A 24663-nucleotide genomic window follows, 5' to 3' on the forward strand; every position below is an offset into this window, starting at 1 on the left:
ACAGCTTCACCATACCCTGGCTCACCAGGTTTATCTAGTTCACACATGAGGCATAGACAGAGGAGACTCCCAGTACCCCAGTACCTAGACATAGGTTCCATCTATTTTCCCCAGTTTTTCCCAAGGTTCCTTCTTTGTCAACAGAAATGCAATTATTTGCTGGAACAAATTAAAATAATAAGGAATAAGAACAAACTGTCCCTATTATGGTGTCTCTTATTCTAAGTCAATTTACTATTCATGTGTATCAAGCCCTGGTGCGCATGACATTTGTATTTCTGTACTTTAGCCCAGGCAGCATCTGCAGAGGAGCAGATAAGGACCAGCTTGTAACCCAGAAGCTGACCTCGGAGACAGCAGCTCATTAAATCTGGAAGCAGCTGCCTGGGTCTGCTTCCCTGCTACTGACAGTGGTAAGCAAGCAAACAAGCCCAACTTTCCTCCTCCCAGTCCTCAGAGAATGTGTGGGTGGAGAGATCACCTCAGGGCAGGATGGCAGCAATGGGCAAGCGAGTGCATCCTTGAGAAGATTTTGTGGATGAACTCCTGGCTTGGCAAGCGATAGTCCCAAGGATTCTACCAGGTCTATCAGACTCTGGAGCCTACAGCTCTACAATCCCACCCTACTTCTTGACTCCTGCCTAGAACAGCAGGAAGCCTTGCCCAACCTCACATTAAGGCCCCGGGAAACCGGTGAGTGGAATAGCTTGGGAGGCTCTTCTATCCGTGAGCATAGCACTCAAGAGGCTAAGGGGTAGAAATCAGGTAGGAAAGGGGAGCTGTGGCTGGAAGCCGATGTGAAAGGGCCTTCGGGTCCAGGCCACGCCCACATGAGCATTCCCACACCCCTGGCTTCATTTGACAACAGAGTTCCGCTCACAGTCCCTCCACCGCAAGCAGCTGAGCACCGGGAAGGAAACGGTTATGTGGGACATGTGAGCCCAGTGAAAGCAGAAATAGCGTGAAGTTCAGTTAGAAGCCAAAAGGAGCCACAACAGGGGAAAGGGGAACAATTTACTGGGCTACACCGTGTCACACCCCCATCCCTGCGCAGGCTGCCCAGTTGAGCCGCCACCCCAGCTCACAGGACTTCCTATGATTACACAGACCTTGATTTCAATCTCACACCATGCTGTCAGCAGTCCCCACTAAGGCTGGCTCGGAGGTAAAGCTAGCCGCTCCAAAGCCGGGTTCCAGCCACAGAGGCACTGGGCAGAAGGGACTCTGAAGAGCCCTCTGAATCAGCCACCACCCCCCTCCTGCATGTATAGGCCAGCCAAGTCCCTCTGCTTCTCAGTCTGCTTAATTTGTCTTCCCAGGTCAACAGTAGAGAAAGGGAGGCCACTTTGGGCAGGTGCCACCATTTAGGTGGGATAGGTCAAGAGAGTAATACTGGTTGTTAAATATTTGGCCACCCCAAGTTCTCCCCAGGCCCCTTTTGTGGGACCCACCTCAACTGCTTCAAAATCCAAGAACAGCAAGGCCTTCCAGGCAGGGCTCCAAACCAGATGTCATAGCTATGTTCATCCAACCTGACCGCTTGACTCTGAAGACTCCCACCTTACAACAGGACTTGTTTGGAGGCGCAATTGTTTAAGTGGTAGCATACGAAAGTTCATCTTTCAAAGTCCTTTGTGCTATTCCACTAGGATGCACTGGAGTTAGTGGGGGGCACAGTACTACCAGTTCCACATATCTCTGTTTGTACCCCAGTGGGTATCAGTGGGAACAATGAGGGAAAAAAGATTCACCTAACAATGGGCACAATAAATTCCTATTATGAGGTACAAGCTGTGTGGGCCAGCTTGCACACACTTGAAACTCCAACAGCTACCCAAGTGGGAGTCTCTGAGGTTGCCTTCCTCTGCCCAGAAAGGACTAACGCTCAGAGAAATCAAATGGAGACAGTACACCCTGTCTACAGAGGAAGAAGGCAAGCCGGGGAGGGCTGAGGAAAATTCCTCTCAAACAAGCAGGCAAGTCTCAGATCCCATGACTGACACCAAGCCAGGCTGTGGGTCTAACATGGCCAGATTGGAACTTGGCAGAAAATCTAGAAGCCTTGAATTTTAGGGAAGAAGGGCAGATTTCTAAACAATATTCTGACCAACACATGAGCCAGCTGCATTGGCTTCCAGCTGCCACTTCTTGCTAAGGACTTTCCTGTCCCCCAACATTTGTTTCTCAACTTCAGTGCAAGGTGCCAACTCAAGAGGAGGCAGAGCCAAAGAGCTCAAAAGGCAAGCAACCCTCCAGAGTCCAGCCTGGTGGTACACGTGTCATTAATCCAGGGCAAGGGAGGCACAGCCAGGTGGATCTCTGACAGTCTGAGGCCAGTCTGGTCTACAACATGAGTTCTAGGCTAGCTGGGGCTACATGATGAAACCTGTCTCAAAAAGAAAGAAAAGACAGGTCTTATCTTAGTTCTTTTTAAAGACACCATGCCCAGCACCCCCGCTTACTTCCAGATCTACTTGTGAAGCCGCACCCAGGGGCATCGGGCCTAAAGGAGTCTGTGCCAGTGCTAGGGGACACCAGAATCTTCTGACACCATGGCAGGCTGCGTTTAAATCCCAACCCTCTCTGCAGAGATGACCTCAGTGAGCTGGACCACTCTGTGCAGTCATACTTTCTCATCACTTTGACAGGGAGTCAACACCCATCTTCCAGGCATGACACTTGTACAGCCGTGGAAGGGCCTGGCACATAGGGCTCAGCGGGCACCTGCTGCTGCCATCTGCTTCGGGGAATGGTGCCTCACACTGGTGTTGGAGCCATCAGCTACCCTTGGGTGAGATGTAGGCTCCCCCTCTTCTCATCCGTCTGCCAAGCTTTTCCCAGCTGTGGTTCCCACACCAGTCAGCAGACTCAGAGAGATGGGAACCTTGATGGTGGATTTCCGTACAGGATTCGAGCAGCCCACTCACTCCTCCGGTGGAAGTCTCGCCCCAGACCTGCCAGAAATCAAACAGTTGGAGCCTCCTCTCCTTAAAAATCTCGGGTTCCCTTTATGCCACCTTCCTCCTCAACAACAGAAGCGATGTGATTGGAGAGAGAAGGAAAATGTCCATTTCCTACCTCGGGCCAGCTACAGACAACTCATCTCCGACTTCTAAAAGAATCACCTCTGAGTATTTCTGCAGAGAAAACATCCTCCCTGGGAGCTGAGAACACAACACGAGTGGTGGAAAGACGGTTCCATCTTCAGCTGCCCTGTGGACCCGATGGCTACCTGCTCAACCCTCAGATTTCAGCTTAGGAATCAACCCTGTCCGCAGTCTAATGATCTGCTACCACCCCGCTTCAACTGTCAGACGACGTCTCCCTGTCCAGCTCCTCTCTGCTGCAAACTCTGTGTCACCTGCCTCTACAGCTGCCCCAGAACGTGTCAGGGACCTGGCAGAGCCCACCACAAACGTTCAGTGAGTGGACGGCAACACCATCTACAAGCCCAGCCCAGGTTCTCACAAGAGCCAGTGAACGTCGGTCTGGGTTTTCTCACTGTTCTCGCTGGCCAGGGAAGAGCCGAAAAAGGTGTTTGCTGAGAAAGGATTGTAATCCACGTCAGGAATCGGCCACCCCCGCTTCTAGAAGATTCCTTAAACCCAGACCTCCAGCCAGGGGTAAGGCGGGAGTGTTAAATACCACATCCAAGCTCCGGAGAATTCAGTCAGGAAGGCGTGCTAGTTGAACTATGCACGGTGATGACTGGGAATCTGGTCCACATCAGTCTATTCAGAAAGTTCATCCCCTTGTCTCTGAGGATGTCGAACCACAGTCTGCTTCCTAATGCAGTTGCAAATAGAAAATATTCTGGTTTATGGTTTTCATATTGACAAAAACAGGTGCTTGGACTTTATTTGGGGAAAACTGGCCAATCTGTTTTGGATGGACTTCCTCCTAAGGTCTGGAAACACTTGTCTATAAACTCAATATTGTGTTTTAGAACTTAGTCACACTTGGACCCAAGTTCTTACCTGTACAAGCAAACTATCTACAAAGATGATGTTTACAATGACGTGTCTTAAAAGAAAGGGCCAATTATAAGGTATAGTTATACAGACGCCTGCCTTTGGCCATCTTGCAAGCTGGCTCCCACTTGCAAGCATCCACTTCTCCCAGGCGCATCTCAACTACATTGTGAGAAAGAGGGCCCTGTGAGGCTGTCAGCAAAATCCCATGACAAGCATGAGGACCTGCCTTGTATCAGACCCACACGGTCTGAGCATGTGGTGTGGGTCTGGAATGCTAGCATTCGTTTCCTAGATCTCATTGGTCAGTCAGCTCAGTCAATAGAGATACCCCAGGCTCAGTGTCTCAGAACACAAAGTTAATGCCGGGCAGTATGCACACCTTTAATCCCAGCACTCAAGAGACAGAGACAGGTGGATCTCTGTGAGTTCGAGGCCAGCCTGGTCGTAGAGAGAGTTCCAGAAAAGGCTCCAAAGCTACAGAGAAAACCTGTCTCAACCCCCTCCCCCAAAGATTAAAACCCTAACCTACCTCTCTCTCCTCTCTATCTCTCTCTGTCTCTCTCTCTCTCTCTCTCTCTCTCTCTCTGTGTGTGTGTGTGTGTGTTTGTGTTTGTGTGAACCAAAAGTGTGCAGGTGCCCAAAGAGGCCAGAAAGACACCTGATATCAACCTCTGCCCACTCCTCGAGTATACACACACACACACACACACACACACACGAGAAAGAGAGAGAGGTTGAGGGAGAGAGGAGAAATGGGGGAGGAAGGAAAAGCGGAGGGGGAAAAGGAAGGCGGCCAAGCCTGGCTGGGATCAGAGACCCAAGGGAGAGGATTCAGCTTTGGACACTAGACTTGGGTGAGCATCAAAAGGCTCACTACTGCTTGGCTGAATAGAATGGAGAACTGAGAGAGTCATTTCCTCTTAGACTTGGTCTCCACAAAAAGACGAAATAGCTGTCTGTCCTTGTAAGAACTCAGCCTCACCCAAACTTCAGTTCCAAGCACAAGTTCAGAGTGAGCTCGCCTCATCCAAAACACTGGGGAAATGTCATGCTCGCTCTGTCCCTAGGATGACTCGCCACCCTACCCTGTGGGATCCTTCGTGGTGTTTAACACGCATTGTCCCCAAGCACGGACCATAACAGCAGAGTATGCCCAGCACTCACGAAACCTTTCCTGTACCAGATTTTGTCCTAAGACCCCTTAAGCAAGACCACAGTCCCCCAACTGCTGTGAGGTTGGTCTACTATCACCCACAGTTTATGAAATGAGAAACAAACAGAGAAAAATTAAGCAACTTCCCCAAGCACATAGGGCTTAACTAGTCTGGATTCCATAGGCTCCGAATCAACGGTGGCTGGCTTTCTTACATTAAAGCCTTCTATCAAGTCTAGAACACATAGGTCACGTAGTAGGACTGGTGAGGTTAACTTAAGAATGAGGCTGGGGACCACTCAGCCTTCCCTCCTACCACATCCTCTTTCCAACATTCCTGTTACCCCTGTTGCCACCGTGATGCCCTCCAGACTGAAAAAAGTGTAGGTCTATCCTGCAAACAGAGCTTAGGAGGAGACAAAGGAAATTCAATGCTCTGTGTCTGTGGCCACGTGCAGAGAGCGGCACATTCGCTTAAGTGCTGAGATCGGTGGAGCAGCTGTGTCTACAGATACTTGCAAATATGGGAATATATTGGGTGGCTTGCTTTATGCAAGTTGAGAGGTCCAGGTATGGTGGTCTGAATGAAAATAATCCCCATAGGTTCATATGTTTGGATGCTTGGTCCCCAGTTAGTAGAACTGCTTAGAAGGATAAGGAGGTGTGGCCTTGTTGGAGGTGTGTGACTGAAGGTGGGCTTTGAGTTGAGATTTCAAAACCCCTTGCCAGGCCCAGTGTCTCTCTGCCTGCTGCTTGTAGATCAGAGTGTATAGTTATCAGCTACTCCCCCAGCACCACGCCTGTCTGCTTCCTGTCATGATGATCATAGACTAACCCTCAGAAACTGTAAGCAGGCCCCAATTACATGTTTTCCTTTATAAGTGTTGCCTTGGTGATATCTGTTTACACCAATAGAACAATCGCTAAGACACCATGTCACACATCTGCCTGGGACATGTTCCACATTCCCAGGCCGACTCTGTGCCTGTGTTAGGGATGCCTGTCTCCACGCCATCACTAGATTAGAGAAGCCAAAGAGCAGAGCTCCAGATGCAAACAGAGCCCAAGCTCTGCATTCTAAGAGCTACAGCTTACTCTAGGTTCAAATCCCACCAACCACTGTAGTTCCCACCAGACCGAAGACAGAGAACCTTTGGTGGCACCCCTAAACTGTCAGGAATATCTGGATGGTCAATGTTTCTTGGGGACATAGGGTAGAATCATCATATATATATGATGAACTCAAGGCCCTGTGAAAGAAACTAAAGCAGAAAAAAGCCATGGACATCAGTTCAACCGACTTCCCAGTAAGAAACTGCTCTTGGACACCACACTACGGTACTGAGTGAGGTGCCACTGTGTGCTGAACTGTGCACCCTGCCCCCCCAATTCCTATATCTAAGGCCTGACCCTCCACATGATGAGACGGTGAGGCCCTTGGGAGATGCTCAGCTATAGCGGGTTTTAGGGGGTACAATCCTCAAGGCAGACTGGCGTCCTTCTAAGAGACACCAGAAAGCTGGCTTTCCACCCTTGAACACAGCAAGAGGCCATGTGCGCTGACGGTGAGGTGATGCAGAACTCCTACCACCAGAACTGAGCTGCTTAGCACCTTGACTTTGGGCTTCTGGGCTCCAGAACATAAAGGAACAGGTTTCTGTTGTTTAAGCTACTCTGTCTGGTCACTTGTTAGCAGCAACCCGAGCAGTCCAGTGTGGACTTCAGATGCAGGCGTTCAGGCAGGAGATCAAATCTGGACCTATATTTAGAGTTGTGCCACTATGGTCCAGTCACAAGGTTTCTCTCACTCACGGTTTTCTTGTCTATAAATTACACAAGGAAGATATGGCTGTGTGCACACAGAAGGTGCCTCAAGTTGTCTAGGACACAACACACTTCCTCAACAGGAACATCATATACACTGCATATACACTACCTTCATAGTTACGGGTAGCATGTTCGCCACATTGGGACCACAGTGTTTTGTTAGGTCTGCACCAAAGCTTGGAGAAATACACACTTTTAAAAACAAACCTTTTTTGAAAGACCAGAAAGTCAGATACACCAATTTATAAAAGATAATTTCAAAACATAATAAAGCTTAAAGTCGTAAAAGAGCTGGGTGTGGCGGCTCATGCCTTTAATTCTATACTCAGGAGTCAAAGGCAGGCAGATCTTTGTGGATTTGAGGCCAGTTTGGTCTACATAGTTGAGTTCTAGGAAAACCAGAGCTACACAGAAATAAGTTTTTAAAAGAAAAAAAATTCTACATAAAAAAATTTAAATTTTGGGTTTTCTGGGAGCATCTTTGCATGCATAGTTCCCAGCTGGCCTTGCCATTCAGAAGGTTCCTTGGCACCCGGTGGCTGCTTTGCTTCCCTGGGTTGTGGGGGCAGGTAACATCACGGGCTTGTTCCCACCTTCCTAGCTGCCCTCAATATTTTTTAAGTACAATGTCCGGATCTGTCTCCTGAAGGGAGAAACAATTAGCACATTCCTGAGCTACTGAATTATTTATTTATATTTCCACTAGGGGTTGAGGAATGGGGGTAGGAACTCAAGGTTTTTGGAGTAAGCTGTCCTCTTTTTTATAAGTCTGGCTGGTGACCTAGCTCTGCCCCTAAGACCATTATCTTCTTGGGACCTCACTTTCCTTCCCTGTAAAATGAGGCCTTGGGCTAGATGGTCTCTTCCGTCTCTTTCCACATTTATGTAACTGTGACATGAAATTCAAGTACATAGATAGAAATGTACCACAACAGTTTGCTTATGTGCTTGAATGAAAACAGACCCAGCTGACCTTAACACAGACCCTGATTCAAGGTAAACAGGACTTGAACAATGGCCTTGTTTGTTGTTGGCCCATTAAAGGCCTGGATCCTTACCCTAGATGTTCTGCCTTTAACATTCTCAGAGAGGAATTAAAAGGCTAGCTAACTCAACTTCCCAGCCCTTGCTGAGCCTGGGGCTCTGAGCCCTGTTCTGAACCTTTCTCATTCCAGGACACAAATCCAGCTGTGCCACGGTCCATCCAGTACCCTATGTACGTAGGCTTTCTTATCCGCATGCACAGGGCCTGTGCACCTGCTGATTCCTCCCGCTGGAGCCTTCTTCCCCCTAATGAACTCCTGTAGACCCTCACATCACAGCATAAGCATCACCTCCATTGTCCCTGGACTCTTGGCAAGACCAAGTCATGTTAACATGCTTTCTTCATATCAATTATGTCATCATACAGCTCAAGACTGGTTGACTAGTGATCATCTCCCATCAGACTGTACATCCCAGGAGAGTGAGCTGGGGATGTGGCTCAGTTGACAGAATGCTTGCCCACTAAGCAAGAGGCCCTGGGCTCCATCCCCAGCATCTTTTCTTTTTTTTCCCAGCATCTTATAAACCATGGATGGGCTGGGTGGTGGTGGTGCACGCCTTCAATCCCAGCACTCAGGGGGCAAAGACAGGTGGATCTCTGTGAGTTCGAGGCCAGCCTGGTCTACAGAGCTAGAACAGCCGTGGCTGTTACAAAGAGAAACACTGTCTTGAAAAAACAAAATAAAAATGAAATAAACCAAAGATCGTAGCACATACTTGTAAACCCAGCACTCAGATGGAGACAGGAGAATCAGGAGTTCAAGTTCATCATCAGTTATATAGTTAGTTCAAGGCCACTGCAAGCTATCTGATGGGGGAAAAATGAAATTTATGCCCTGGCAATGCTGAAGCATGCATGGGCAGCCCGCATATGGTGGTTCTGTTGAGCTTGTCCATATTGGGTTTCATGGTCTAAGTTGATGAAAATGACTGACCGGGTCTCTTCCTCAAGAGGGCACCAGATCTCATTACAGATAGTTGTGAGCCACCATGTGGTTGCTGGGAACTGAACTCAGGACCTTTGGATAACAGGCAGTGCTCTTAACTGCTGAGCCATCTCTCCAGCCTATAGGCTACCTGATACTCTGTCTCAAAACAAAGCAACAACAAAAACCAGGAAAGCAGGGTCCACATATGTCTGCTCCAGCACCTGGCCATCAAGGAGGTACTCTAATATTTGTTACTAAGTCCTTTATTAACAGAAATAAATCTCAAGTATCCTGGCTCCAAACACTAAGTCATATTGTCTAATATAGTTCCCAATAAATGTTTACAGAATTAGTATCAGCTCCTATCTATCAATCTGTATCCCCAGCACAAAGTGCATAATACACGTGAGCATGGGCATTGTACCTGAATGAGAAGTCTAGATGGCAAAGGTCTCAACACAACAGACACAAGAACAGTTTTCCAGCAAGCAAGGGCTAAGTAAGACAATGGGAGTGGGAGGCGGGGTAGGGGGACCCTAAGCCTCCTAATGGGAAAACAGCACTGGTTTTGGCCAGTCAAGTACCTGATGTTCTCATTCAGTGCATACAGTTCATTGCTCTGCAAACCGCCCCCTTTGAAAACGTTGATAACAGCTGTCTGTACACTGCAAAGAGAGAAAAACATTCCAGTTAGGTGATCTGCCTTCAGGAGCCATTTTTTCAAACAGATCACAAGAGAGGTCATGAAGAGCTGGGAAGCCCTAGGGGATACTCGCAGCTGCATCTTCTGTCCCTTTCCTATAAGTACTATAGGTTACCTGTCCTAGAAGTACTAAGGAGACCAAGGCAAACAAATTCAAACGCAGTTCCAGGCATCTTGCAGGTCACAGAGGGCTTCTTCCCCCTGGTCACATAGAGGCAGACAGTGGACCAGCTCTCTGAGAATTGCCACTACTGGGGCCTGCAAGCATCCAGAAAGCGTTCATTGCCAGCAGGGGCTGACCCTGTCTGATCTTACAACTGGGAAGTCACCATCTTCTCAGATAGAAACTGCAACCGTTTGCCTTAATAACAAAATTTTCCATGGGCCTTCCTTGTCTTTGTATTTCACGCCAGTGAGGGAAGTAGACAGGCATAGAGTTAGGCTCTAAGGGCTCAAGTCCACTCAACTCCAGGGACCTGGGTCCGAAGTCTCAGCAGAAGAGCTAGTTAGAATATTGTCTGTGCTGAGGAATTTTACAGGAGTCAATGACCCTCGGAATGCCAGAATATTCCAGACAGCCCCACTGAGAGGCACCAGCCACTTAGAAAGAACACAGAGAATTCAGTGATGCTTTCATTTATCTGGAGGCCACCCCAGATCTGGAAACCAGTAGCCCGCAGACTTACGAGGCAGTGCTGGTGTGCTGATCTGGTCAGGGCTTGGCTCACAAGCTCTGCCGGACACCTTCCAAAGCTGCATCTCCTGCCCCAAGCACTAGCGGCTCAGGTGAAAGAGACTGTGGCATGTGCCACCCACCGAGCTTTGCACAGAATCATGCCTAAGCTTCCTAAATAGGAGATATGAGGTCATTTGAAAGACTCTGCCCTTAAATCCTCATGCGGTGAAGGGTGTTAAGGGGCATGAACAGTAACTGTAAATTCTAACTCAATGATCCCAAGCTGGCCAAACGGATCCTGATAGGTTAGAACTCACAGTAAGCTACTTACGCTATGAAAACAAGGGGCACTTGCCCCAGTCATCATCAACACTAGGATCAGACTTCATGAGCAAGGCTCTCAAGACAGCAGATGTTCAACCCATCCCCAGATCATCCCAGACCTCTCCCTCGTGGTCCTGGACCCTTACCTGTTCCAGGCAGAGTTGGAACTCAGCTGCAGAGCCTGCTGGGCAGCCTGGAAGCGGGGCAGCTCACTGAGCACGGGGGAGCTCATAAATCGTGGTCTGGGACGGCGGAAGGAGCCCATCTTGTGGAACTCAACGGGCAGGAGGGGAGCAAGGCCTCGGGTCATAAGTCTAGGTGAGGACTGAGCTGTGTCTTCAGGACCAGACGTTTCTGGCCACGCACGGAAAAGGCTTCTCCCAACGCTGCTTCTGGGATCTCTTAAAACTCCACTCCGAGCCAACACCTGAAACAAGAGGCGACCTCTCCTGAGAATCTGGCTGGAAACATCTAACTAAAGGATGCTGGAGAGACTCTCTAGCTAAATGATCCTAAAATCAATGATGAAGGAGACACAGCAAGAGCCTCTATTACCACTGATGCTCTTGTTCACTGTGTGTGCGTGTGTGTGTGTGTGTGTGTGTGTGTGTGTGTGCGTGTGCGCTAGGCAGGCTTAGAGCATGGGACATCACTTCATGACTGAGATACACCAAATCCTCCAAACAGAAAGGCAGCCTTTGTGAGCGCCTCAAGAAAAACGTAAAAGCTCCTTTTCCTTGGCAATAAAGACCTTCCAACCTCTGTCCCATCAGCCACTGTGTTGTCCAATATTCCTCGGGTCACGGGTGTTTCCTCTCTCAGGCACATCTTGCCATTCCTTTCCTTACCTATGGTGTGTTTATCTAGTCCATCAGGACACAGTTACTGTTTGATGTGTAATAACCATTGTAACAAGTCAAGCAACCAAAATCTCTAAGGCCCAGGCCCTGCCTGCCTTCCGGAGGTTCTCACTTCATGGGAAAGATGACTGATTGCTCTTGTACTTGTTCATTCAATAAATACTCACTGAGCCTGTCAGCTCCAGGTGCTGAGATACTGCAAGATGATAAGAGGAAGGCCACGGGACCCTTTCATGTAACTGTTCCGCGACCCTGTCCCAGGCACTTTCCAAGGCTTTTAAGCCATTTCTTGTTCTCCTTTACCAGAATGATCTTCCTTTGGCTCTCTGCATTTCTAAATCCAACTAATTCTGTCAGGTCACGTCAATATAACCTTGTCACTGAGCAGGGCTAGGTGCAGACCTGTGATCTTAGCTACTCAAACGGCTGAAGCAGAAGAATCCAAAGTCAAAAGCATTCCTGGGCTACAGTACATGTTAACGTCAACCCGGACAACTTAATTAGACCTCCAACTCAAAATAAAAATAGAGAAACTATAAAAAGTGTCAGAAAGATGGATCAGAGGTAAAGGTCTGTCACCAAGCATGACAACCCAGCGTTCAACCCCCTAGCCTAGGACACACATGATAAAAGGAGCGAGCCAACTTCCACAGGTTGTCCTCAGACTTCCACAAGTGCACTGCACACACACACACACACACACACACACACACACACACACAAAATAAGTAAACATTTGTCTTAAGTAAAGAGGGCTGGGAATGTAACTCAGAACTAGAACGTGTATACATGTCATAAGCTCTTTGGGATCAATGTTCAGTTCCACATATACAAAATAATCTTGTTCCTTGTAGCAAAACAGAAGATGCTTTATATCTCCCGTGGAAGGCGATGGCTTTGCAATGAGCTTTGGTTCTGGGGTTCAGAAGTTTACTCAGGCCCTCCCACGTCAAATGACTTCAGACACTGTGAGTGTTCTCAGGTGCTAGTGTACCAGCCTCACAGGACTGGGAAGGGATGAAACGAGATGGGCTGAGATGCCCAGCAGGCTGGCAGAGCTGTGCCGCAGGGATAGCTCGCTCCTTCTATGTTCTTCTCTCAGCGCTTCGGGACCCACCATTGCAGTCACCTCAGCAGACTGGAGTACAGCAGGAAACAGCCAAGGGCGCTTTCTCTCTCGAAAGGTTTAGTAGATTTCACTCAGGGTGTGTTTTTGTTTGTTTTGTTTGTTTGGGTTTTTATTTTGTTTTGTTTTTTACTGCTTCTTCTGGCCTAACTCAGATAAGTTAACTCTGATAAGTCCCAAAGACCAAGGAAGGAAAAAAAGAAAGATACCAGCCATGAGTGGCAGTCTGCAGGTTGGCAAGGAAAGTCCCACAGCATTGGCTGCAGCATTTGGCGCACAAGGAAGGGACACCACAGCCAGAACCATGACAATTCAACTTGTCAGGAGGTATGGAGGTGCTGGTGGCTTCATGTAGGCAATGGGCCTACTGACACTGGATTCACAGGCTCAGAAGGGTGACTAGTCCCACTTTTAACTCTGTAACTGCTTTCCTTAAGAGAAGCAGTTTCATGTGCCATCTTCTTAAAGTCTTTAGCTGGGAACCCTGCACACTGAGCAAATCAACAGTTATCAAAATCGATTAATAAATGCTGCAGAAGCCCGTTAAGTTCTGGAGAGGGTTTCAACAGGTTCCCAAATACCAGAAAACCTAGAAAGATCTCTGCACATCAGTGATGAGGGGAGGGTAAAATGAAACCATGGATCCCTCAGAATACAAACACTGGCTGGCCCAAGTCTTCGCTTGCCAACAAAGGTCCCTCTGCTTTGTCAGGATGCATCGCTGGGCCCTGCTCTGAAAGGCCTGTGAAGTACAACCACTATGTAATTACCGGATATTAACTCACCCTGTAAAGCTGCCGCCCACTCTGGGGCACTAGCTCAGGGAAGCAGAGGAAGGCACAGGACACAAAGTAGGGGCCGCGCACATGGCATTTCTCCTAGAAGCTGAGACTACAGAGGCTCTAAGGAGGCTCCTGCCCCTCCATATCTCAGCTACAGCTCCTAGATCTCCCATCTGAACACCCCACACAGCACCCTAGGCAGCCCCAGTCACATGGGCCAGCTTCAGCAGCATAGCCTGCCCTGTTATAAACAAGGGTAACTCTCAGCCCAAAGAACAACAACTGCAGTGCAAACACCTGAGTCAGGGACACACGCAGCAAAAACTTCCCTCTGGTTTGTTTTCAGTCCCCAAATATCGGCCTTCTCAGCTGCAGGTCCCCACCACCCCTGCTTGTCACAGAGGCAAGCAGTTGCATGGAGACCAAGGGAGGAAGCTCTGCCCACAAGGGCCTGAAGAAAGGTTGGTGCACCCTGTATGCACCTGCTAAGGCACTGGCCCTTCAAGCACCAGCTTGTCCTGACCCAGATACGATGAGTCAGAAGTGACAGGACAGACAGGACCTAGGAGCACAGCCGTTAGAAACAACAGACGTGGTACTCATGAGCAAACAGATTTATCCAAAGTCTCCAACATGGGATGAAGCCAACACGGCCTAGAACTTCCATTCCGCAGTGCCAGGCCTGAGAAGTTCTGCAGCCCCACCGGTGGGCCAGGGTAGGAAGCCCTTGAAGCCCGGGAGGAGATCCACACACACACGGAACGTATAAGCCTTAGCTTACCACTCAGGACAAAGGTAGAATTAAGGATGAAGGGGGCATGAGTAAACTGCCTGATAGGATACTGGGCACAATCACCAAGGTGACTGACTATTCAGCCCTCTCGAAATGCCATCTGAAGTTAAAGAAGTTAAGTAACCTATCTGAGGACACAAGTCACTGCCATATCATGGTCAGCCTGCCTTCCCAGCCCATCTCCACTTTCCACACTACTAAATTCAGACAGGATCCTAGAATTACAGTTACTGAGTTTGAAATACCCATCACCAACCTTCATGTCAAAACCTAAATCTCATGTCACCAAGATAAGTAATCTACCAAAATCAACTGGATGGGCCACACACAAACACACACACGATTGGGACCAAAGAAACAGAGTAAGAGGAAAGACCCCATGAGGAGATGCAGGCTTGCCAGTCAGACAGACAGCCTTGCCTACTGTGTGACCTTGGACAAGGTACACGACCTCTGAAGCTTGATTTTTCTCTCCAGGAAAGGGATACACCAACAGTGAATCCTCAGGGTACGGGGAGTGTTTGTGAAGCACCCACATGCTTTACCTGACAAGGAGCAAGCTTGACACAGTACTGACCAAATCAATAAGGGAATACTGTTTTGTATTGTACCAAGATTGCCCAGCCCTCACAGCAGCGGCAAAACACCAATGCTTCTCTCATTGCTTGGGTCTTCCCCAGAATCTGAACCACATTCCCTCCAACCAGGCCCCTGACACTGTCAAAGAAACGGACTTGATCTCTTCAGACATTGGTGTCTTACACACAGCTTCAGGTACTAAGGCTTCACCGCCCTAACTCATAAATCCCTTGCTTCTAAATCTCACCCAGCCCCAGGCTGGGGATGCAGCTCCGACAGAGGGTGCCCGAGTAGCATAAACCAGCGTGATGATACATGTCTGTAATCTAAGCATTGCAGAGGTGGAGCACAGGATCAGAAGGGCATAAGGGTGTTCAAGGCCAGCCTAGGCTACCAGAGACTCTTCCCTATAAACAAAAAAACATACATACATACACACATACATACATACAAATAAACATATCATGCCCAACCACAGGAAGCAGGCAGAGCAAGGATTCCACCCTTAATTAAGAAACTGAGGCAGAGGGGGCTGGAGAGATGGCTCAGTGGTTAAGAGCATTGCCTGCTCTTCCAAAGGTACTGAGTTCAATTCCCGGCAACCACATGGTGGCTCACAACCACCTATAATGAGATCTGGTGCCCTCTTCTGGTGCGCGGGCATACACACATACAGAATATTGTATACATAATAAATAAATATTTAAAAAAAAAAAGGAAACTGAGGCAGAGTGACTCATCCAGGAACTGGCTATAACTAATCCAGAGCTAGTCAAGAAAGGCTCTACCTTTAAGCCTGGTCCCATAACATACCAGCCCAGGTGACTGGTTTTGTCTTTTTTTTTCCTAAATATTTCAAGATTATGACTCATTATGAAAGTTATGACTCATTATGAAAGTTATGACTCAGTATGACTCACACTTGAAAAGTGTATGCAACCCAGGCAGTGGGGGCACACATCTTTAATTCTAGCACTCAGGAGGCAGAGGCAGGTGGATCTCTGTAAGTTCAAGGCCAGCCTTGGTTTACAGAGTGAGTTCCAGGACAGATTCCAAAGCTACACAGAGAAACCCTGTCTCAAAAAAAAAAAACAAAAAAAAAACAAAAAAAACAAAAACAAAAACAAGAAAGAAAGAAAGAAAGAGAAAGAGAAAAAAGAAAAGTGTGTGTGCACATAAGCACATATTTCAAATATGACAGAGACCTGCCAGCAGCTGGAGGAATACAACAGCGCCTCAGAAAGCCATGCCCCCACTTCCTGGACAATGGCATATTTGCTTCTATAGAGGAAAGAAAGGAAGAGAGAGAGAAAAAGGAGGAGGGGAAGGAGGAGGGAGAGGAGGAGGAGGAAGAAAGAAGAAGGAGGAGGAGAGAGAGGGAGAGAGAGAGAGAGAACATTCAAGGTGTCTGCAACAGGAAGTGGCAGGCTACCCGGCAACTGAGCGTACACATATTAATGCTAGCCATGATGTCACCCATAGCCACTAAACACTTAATATGTGTCTTGTACAACTGGAGAGTGAATTTCGATTTTACTTAATTTTGTGCCTGTGTCTACATGTTCGTGTGTGTACATCTGTAGGAGCGGCATTCACCATCAGGTGTCATTCCTCCTCAGGAATTCTTGATTCTAAAACAAAACTCACTCTCCTTCCCCAAGAAGCTTTCAATAGCTCCTCAGCCTGGAATGGAGCCTCTGCTCCCCTCGGTGCCGCACACTGATTGGCTCGACCTTGTGCAGATCTTGCCCAGGCAGTAGCAGCTGCTGAGTTCTCCGTTGAGTGCAGGGGTTCTACCATGTCTAGGAAACACCATTTTGCTTTAGTCTTCCGCCATTTCTGTCTTATGCTCCCTCTTTAGCGGTTGTCCCTGCGTCCTGTGGAGACAGGAGGTGACACCAATGTCCCCTGGTAGATGACCCCTCCACAGACATTCTCTATGCGTGACCAGTTATGGGTTTCTGCATTAACATAATCTACTGCACACAATGCTTCTCTGAGATTCAGCTTCAGGACTGAGATTCATTTATCTACAGCTAAAGATATATCTCCAGAAGGCAGTCAGATACTATGTCCATTACCAAAATCTAGCAGTTTTACACTTGGGGCCTAACAGTTGCCCAGCTTCAGATTCTGGACCAGATTTATAGTACTAGGTATGTTCGAGCCTGTGGATTAAGCCCTAAGGACAATCAGAAGGTAGTTTGTTACTCCCACAACATCCATTCCATGGTCGTGATAACCCGATGCCTATCTTGTAGGGACAGTCATTATTGGGTGTCACAGAGCCATAGCTGTTGATGACTTTTACTCACCACCTTGCTTTTCATTCAGTCTTCCATTGGCCTAGACTTGGTTCCCTCAGCTAGACTGGTTGGCCAGCGAGCCCCAGGAATCTTCCTGTCTTTGCCTTCTCAATGCTGGAATTACAAGCCCACTACATGGCTTCTGAGGAGCCAACTCGTCTTCATGCTTATGCGGCAAGCACCGTACTGACGGAGACAACTCCCTACCCCTTACTTCACTTTTAACAGCCACAATATTTTATTTTTTTTTTGGTTTTTCGAGACAGGGTTTCTCTGTGGTTTTGGAGCCTGTCCTGGAACTCCCTTTGTAGACCAGGCTGGCCTCGAACTCACAGCGATCCGCCTGCCTCTGCCTCCCGAGTGCTGGGATTAAAGGCGTGCGCCACCACCGCCCGGCAGCCACAATATTTTAACAAGGGCGGGCGATCCTTTCTTCCTGCTAGTACACTACAGGACTCTCCTACCGCTTCGTTGGTCTGCTTTTCAATTAGAATGGCAGACAAAGCAACCCACTGAGGGGAAATCACATTTTATTCAGCCATCACCCTGTGAAAGGACATTTAGGAAGATTGCAGGATTCTGGGATGGCAGAGGGTGAGTCAGTTTTTAGGTCCAGCAGCCCTGATGTGCTTCTGATGCCTAGGCTTGTCTGACAGTTCCTAGCCAGCTTCACTCTGTGGCTCTAATGTCCACCCACACAGAAGTCCAGAAATAGCACACAGGAAAGGGGAAAGGGGTGATGTCTCTGGCTCCAGGGGATAAGACACCACAAGGCCATGTCACTCCAGGCTGGGGATCACAGGAGCTATCATCATCGTTCTTTCTTTTACTAAGAGGCAGGCAGAATGACCTGAGGATACCTTCTAGACAAAATCTCACACAGCCCAGGTTGGCTTTGAATGCACTCTGAGGATGACCTTGAACTTCCGACCCACCAAGTGCTGGGGTTACAGGCATTTGCCACCGTAACAGGTTTATTTTTGCCTTAATCCCCAGAACTCATTAAGTTTTACCTTATATAGCAGAAGCTATGATGAAGTTAAGCTCTTAAGAGCAAGAGATTATCCAGGATCTGTGGGTCCTACATGTAATCCAGGCAACTTAAAAACCATCGTGAAGATGAAGGAGCAAAAAGCTGGGAAGACAGAGACAAAGACAGCAGTGATGCAGATATAAGCCAAGGAATGCCAGATGCCTCTTAGAATCAGGACGAGGAAAGTTTCCAGAAGGCTCCAGTATGACCTGACTCTGGACCTGGGCTTTCCAGAACTGTGGATAAATAAATTTCCATTGTTTTAAGTCACGAAGGTCACGGTAACCTGTCACAGCAGTTACTGGAACCTACTACTTACTGCATTCACAGCCTTGGACTATCTGAACTACAGTTTCCATCAAGAAGAAAGACTAAGGAGAGTTTCCTTGGAGAGATGTGAAGATCAGAGATATTACTAGGAAGTGCAGGGCTTGATTCCTGTAACTGTCTAGGGAATGGTCCAGGTAGAGAGAAGCTCTGTTCATAAAAGACAGGCAGAGGAGGCCATGTTGATGTCCGTGGTCTGTGCTGCCACTGGAGGTCATGCTGATATCAGTCTGTGCTGCTTCCTGAGGTGATGTGATCCATGCTGCGATTGGGGGCCAAGTTGGTGTCCATGGTCCGGCTGCCACTGCTATGGACAAGGAAGCGTCTTTTGCAGTGGTATCTATGATGGTAAATGGGAGCCACTGAAGGTTTCTGGACAACCTCCCCTGCCCGAAACAAACAGTCCAGAAAGGAAGCTTGCAAACTGTGATAAAGATGCTGAAGTGTCGCTCTTCCCTTGATGGCTTTTGGCAGGAAGGGGGTGGAGCTCAGTTTTCTTTAAATGGTTGGCCACTGGGAGTTTGACCAATGAGTATATGGAAATATGAATTAGACTTGGTGGATTTTTTTGGGGGGGTGCAAGGGTAGAAGGGTGAACGTGGGAAGGATGGGAAGTGAGTGTGATAGGGGTGGATTGTACAACATTCCCAAATAAATAGTAAAAAATGTCATCTTTGGAAAAAAGAATAAGAAGATGGCCACTATTATACGTTATCATTATTTCACTCCTCTGGTACTTGATCTCTTTATCTTCTTGTTGATGTTTGTTTGTTTGCTCTAATAAGCTTACATGCCAGTTCTGTCTTCTGGAGATGCTATATCTGCCATCTGCGTTTTTGTGTTTTCTCAAATATGCATCCTTAATAAAAACTTACTCTCCTGGGCCGTGGGAGGGGGTGCCACAGGCAGGATCGTGTCAATGGGATGCTCTTCTCTGTCCCATAATCCCGCCTGTTCCTGAAGCCACTTACAACATATCACATAATAATGTGGCTTATTATCAGTTACAATTGTTAGGCCAACGTCTTGGGCTTCGTACTGGCTAGCTATTATTGTAAGTTAACCCGCTTCTATTAGTTTTCATTTTAGCATGGGGCTCGTGGCTTGTTATCTTACGTCTTGCTTCCCCGGCATCTCCGTGACCTCACCTTCTCTCTCTCTGTATCTTTGTTTGGACTTCCCGCCTAGCCATATTTTGCCTGTCCATTGGCCAAAACAGCTTTATTTATCAACCAATAAAGCAGCACACATCCAGAAATACATCCCACATCGGGATGGCACTATCACTTCTGGCTGGGCAGCTGACTCAAAAGAGGGATGAGGTTAGGTGTGGTGGCTCACGGAAGACACACAGGAAGTGTTTGGTAGGTGCAGCCCGTTGTTTATTTGTATAACCACCACCACTCCATCCATCGGCTGAATCCGTCAGAACGAAACACCACAGCCCGGTTGGCTTGCACGGTACCAATGGACACCCTAGCTCTGGAGGTTGGAAATCCAAGAACCAGGAATCAAAGGGGTTGGTCTCTCCTGAGGCCCCTCGCTCTGACTTGCAGATGACTTCTTTAGCACTGGGTCTTCCCTCCATGCTCTCACTGAGTTACCCACACGGCTTATTCTATGGAGATACTAATAGATTGGATTAGGGCAAGAGTCAAGTTCTTTACACATGTGCAGAGGCACGGTGGCTATAGCTTCAATGCAGGGACATCACCTCAGCCCATACCCCCACGATAATCACAGGAAGCTCAAGTCTAGTATCTCTGCATTGAACAGATTCTCTTCTGAAGGACCAAGCTACGGAAACTGTCATGTAAGTGTGCTTTAAATGATAGATTTGGTGAATGGTCCACTTCTGTTCTGCACACAGCTGGGGTGTGGGGTTGACAAAGCAACCGTGAGGGTCGCAGAGCCCCTGAGAGGCATCACTGGCCGGGCTCTCTAGGTGCCCCACCTAGTTTCTTTGCCAAGTTCTTCACCCATCTTGGGAAAGAATTTGTAGCCACGCTTCTTCCCCACAGCTGGCAGAGCTGGAGTTTGGGGTCAAGACAACAGATTGTGGACGGCGTGCATGAGGCACGGAGTGGGCGTGGAGATGAGGAGGGGAACAAAGAAAGAGCAGGGGGTGAGGATGGGGAGTGCGTGTGGGAATGGGGTTGAGGATGGAGGCAGGGCAGGAGGACAGGCGGGGGGATGAGGATGGGGAAGAGAATGAGGGTGGAGATAAGGATGCAGATGGAGCGTAAGGACAGGAGTGGGTGTGAGGGCATGAGGAGGGCAGGGACAGGGATGGGGAGGAAGCATGAGGGCAGGGGTGGGGATAGGGATAGGAACAAGGACAGGGCCTAGGAATGGCGGTAGAGAGATTGAGCATGAAAACAGGAACAAGATAGGGACTGGGGATAGGAACACAAAGCATAAGGTCGGCATTAAGGAGAAGGCCTGGGGACAGGGTTCTGATGGGGCAGGGGAATGATACAGGGACCCTATGCACCGATAGATACAAGGACAAAAGGAGACGCTGCATTTATGGCACATGCAAATGAAATCCACTAGGGCTCCAGCTTGGCCTCTGAAAACGGAAGTAGCATCCTGACACAACAGCTTAACATAAAGAAGTGTGAGCTGGTGATGGCTGGAGGCTTCCAGGAAAAAGCCGCTTCAGTGTAAACAAGAGTCAAAGACAGAGCCACCCAGTCTGATGTAACCTCCAGGAACAAGAGAAGAATCCAGTTCCCAGGCAGACAGAAACAGCCCGCTTCACATGCTTTCCCGAGCTCAGCAGCATCTGCCTTGCATCCTGAACACAGGCGTCAGTGTCTCCCTGAAAGGCAAGACTCAGCGGGACTCAGCCCCACATTCACCGACACCGGAACTCGCTGACCTGTCCCCTCCCCCACAGCAGAGCAGCCTTGATAATGATGGTTTGGATGGCCGAGCTAGTTCCTGGGGGTCCCTGTCAGACAGTGGGCACACAGATATACCCCCTCTTCTCAAAAACAGATTTAGGAGCAGTGGCCTGGAGATAACCATACCTGCCGTGCTGGCTGGCGTTTTGTCTATTTGATACAAGCTAGAGTGGTCTGAGAAGAGGTAATGTCGACTGAGCTCATAGGCAAATCTGTAGGGCATTTTCATGATTGACGGTTGATTGGGAAGGCTCATCCCACTGTGGGTAGCGCCACCCCAGGCGGGTGGTCCTAGGGTATAGAAGCAAGCAAACTGAGCAATACATGAGTAACTGAGCAGCAATCCTCTGTGGTCTCCTTCAGCTCCTGCCTTCAGGTTTCTCCCCTGACTTGCCCTTCACGATGAACTGACTATAAGCTATAAGATGAAATATGTCCTTTCCTTCCTAACTTACCTTTGGCCATGGTCTTTATCACAGCAACAGGTAGCCCACTAGGGCACTTAGACGCTTATGCTGACCCACATATGTGCTACATATTTCACAGTGTACCCCGAAAGTTTGTGGAAGCCCTTGGACTTGGTCCTCCAGTCACCAGGAGACAGGCTCTGTGACCATCACACAGAGGATGTGGGGTGCACAATGGCAAATCTATCTAAAGTCGCACACTCAGGAGAGAGTGTGATGGGACAAGAATCCAGCAATGAAGAACACACAGTCCTCATGCCATTAAAGTCACTGTCACACCAACACCTTCTAAGACTCCCCACAGCTCGGAGAGTAAACCCAGCTCCACCCTTAGCACCCTTGCCTTCAGGTACTGCATGCCAACTCCTTAGCTCACTTCACTTCCGCCACCACCTTCCATTCCCCACGGGGGCCTTCCCATGCGCTGTGTGCCCAGCCCATTCTCAGGCTCAACCCATCCTCTTTCCCCTTCATCCCTTGATTAGGTCTCATCACCCCCAAAGAGCCCCTCCTCGCCAACTTGGTGGTCTTATCACAACTGGCCTTATAAAATGTACAAAATTGTTACTTTTTCTTTCAACATATTTTTACTGACTTTTGGGGGGATTTCACATCACACACCCTGATCACACTCATTTCCCAGTCTTTCCTGCACCGCCCCAACCCCCCAGCCCTTGTTCCCTCCCATCTTGACAAAAAAAGGGGGAAAAAAACTCCAGTCCAATTTGTGTTATCTATTTACTCTCTGAGGCCTGTCCCCAAATAGAACTGAGTCCTTCCCTTCCAGCACCCCCACCGGAAGTCATGAAGTGTGGAGAGCTACACTTCAGCATTCTTATCACACTTTATAAGAGTTAGCTTCAAGGACTTCCTGTTTAGGCTGCTACTTTTGAGAGGTGTTGGAGGGGGAGTAGGGGTTGTCACAGAAGCCTTCCACATCTGCGATCATCGGTATCACTGCCAAAGTAGCTTCCTTGCCCTTTATAGTCAGGGGAAGCACGGATCATGGGTCTCCACCCAACAGCACAGACCACAAACACTGCCCCCACCCTACCCGACCCCCTGCTGCAGTAAGGCCAAGGACCCAGACCTGGCCCTTGGCAGCAGCCCGGACTGTGGACCTCACCATGGCCTCAGGTGGCAGCGAAGGCCTCACATCAATATGACCCCTGAGGGCTGTACAGACCAGAGAGAGCAACATGGGTGCAGGAGGCAACACAGACCACGAACATCGACAAAGACACCAGCTGCAGTAAGGTAAGAACCAGACACAACCCTCGCCAGCAGCATGGACCTAGATATCACCATGACCTCAGGTGGCGCAGTACAGGCCACTCACATAGCCCCACAGACACCAACGTGGCTTTAAGCCACCACACAGACCATGGATACCCACATGGTGTTAGGTGGTATCACAGGGCTCAGACATTAACCTAAAGCCCTGCTGCATCAGGACCACTGACCCACACATAGCCCTCGGCAGTATCACAGACCACAATGGCCCTTCAAGGAGGTCCAATTGTTCCTCACCTCTGGTCTACCATCGCCAGGGCTATCCTGAGGCTGGGCGATGTGCTCAGGGGCTGAGTCTACATCTGCAAAGCTCCAGGCTGCTGTACAACACCCTGCCAAGCCCACTGGGCAATGACATGTTTCCCTGTCTCCCTCAGCCCTCACTTACCCTGTCACCCTGTCACATCTCTGGTTCTGCCTCTCTTCACAGTACACACACTGCTCAGCTCTTCCATCCGTCCAGCACGCATTCATTCTAAGTGTGGCACCTGCCCAACGGTCCCCTCGCTTGTGTGAGTACCCAAAATTGTTGCCTCTTAAAAGGCCATGTCCCCAAGTACCCTGTGGTAGCCCACCCACTGAGGATACTGTGAAATCATGGGTGCTATCCAGGGAGTCATGGAAAGAAACAAGGCTGCACACAGCTATGTGTATACCATTTTGCTGCTGACACAGAACAACTCAGGGGTCATTTTCATATTTTAATTAAGAGCATAAAGTGACTATGGAACCCTGGTCCAGATACTGATCATGCTCATCCCCACTAGGGCTTCTGCCGGGTGGCAGGCACGCCAACACCAGGGAAGTCTCTTTTCTGTGTGTCCTTCTGTACTTTCTAAATTTGAAATGTGAACCAGGATTATTGATTCAAATAGACAAAGACACCAACAGTGGCTCCTACAGCCCTGAAAAAAAAGAAAAACGTAAGAGAAAAGATTGTGTGATTTCCTCACAGTCAGTGTTTAGAAGGTAGGTGCTCAGAACCAGAAGCTGGCTTTTGGTATCAAGCCAGGCCTAACAATCCCAGCCCATTCACACACGTGCCGGTTCACTCAGCTCACTCAGCAGGCTCCCACAGTGGGGCTGCTGCGGAGAAGGACCTGGAGGCCGAGGACTCGCTGATGGAAGAGAAAAGGAAAGATCAAGCAGTTTCTCCCCACCTCCACCACTTTTTTTGCACCATACATCACAAACTGACCAAAACTGGACAGCTCTGACCACGGCAGAGAGTAAGGGGAAACCCACTTGTCAAACTAAAACAGCACCTACCCAGCTTAAAGAAGGCAGTCACTGCACAACCCAATCAGCTTTTGACACTGGGATATTAGTCCAATTTTATCTGACCTTTCCCAAAATTTGTGTGTGTGTGTTGTGCTCACATGGTTGTGTGTGTGTGTGTGTGTTGTGCTCACATGGTTGTGTGTGTGTGTGTGTGTTGTGCTCACATGGTTATGTGGATGTGTGTGTGTGCCATGCTCACAAGGTTATGTGGATGTGTGTGTGTGTGTTGTGCTCATGTGGTTATGTGTATGTGTGTGTGCTGTGCTCACATGGTTAG

The 24663-nt window shown here is 48.7% G+C and overlaps 1 protein-coding gene across 4 annotated transcripts in view; it reads right to left on the reverse strand.

The window, feature by feature from the left end:
• The window catches only part of Prr5l (proline rich 5 like), a 179232-nt gene that overhangs the window by 41450 nt on the left and 113119 nt on the right, over positions 1-24663 (reverse strand). For all 4 annotated transcript variants that reach the window (XM_041679263.1, XM_041679265.1, XM_041679264.1 and 1 more), the window contains 2 exons: positions 10777-11057; positions 9512-9592 (listed from right to left, as the gene is read on the reverse strand). In XM_041679263.1, the coding sequence (XP_041535197.1) occupies positions 9512-9592; positions 10777-11057 (362 nt within the window). The remainder of the gene's footprint in view (positions 1-9511; positions 9593-10776; positions 11058-24663) is intronic.

Source organism: Microtus oregoni, unplaced genomic scaffold (assembly GCF_018167655.1).
Source record: "Microtus oregoni isolate MIOR12 unplaced genomic scaffold, Mior012 000031F_ref0000149, whole genome shotgun sequence".
NCBI lineage: Eukaryota > Metazoa > Chordata > Mammalia > Rodentia > Cricetidae > Microtus > Microtus oregoni.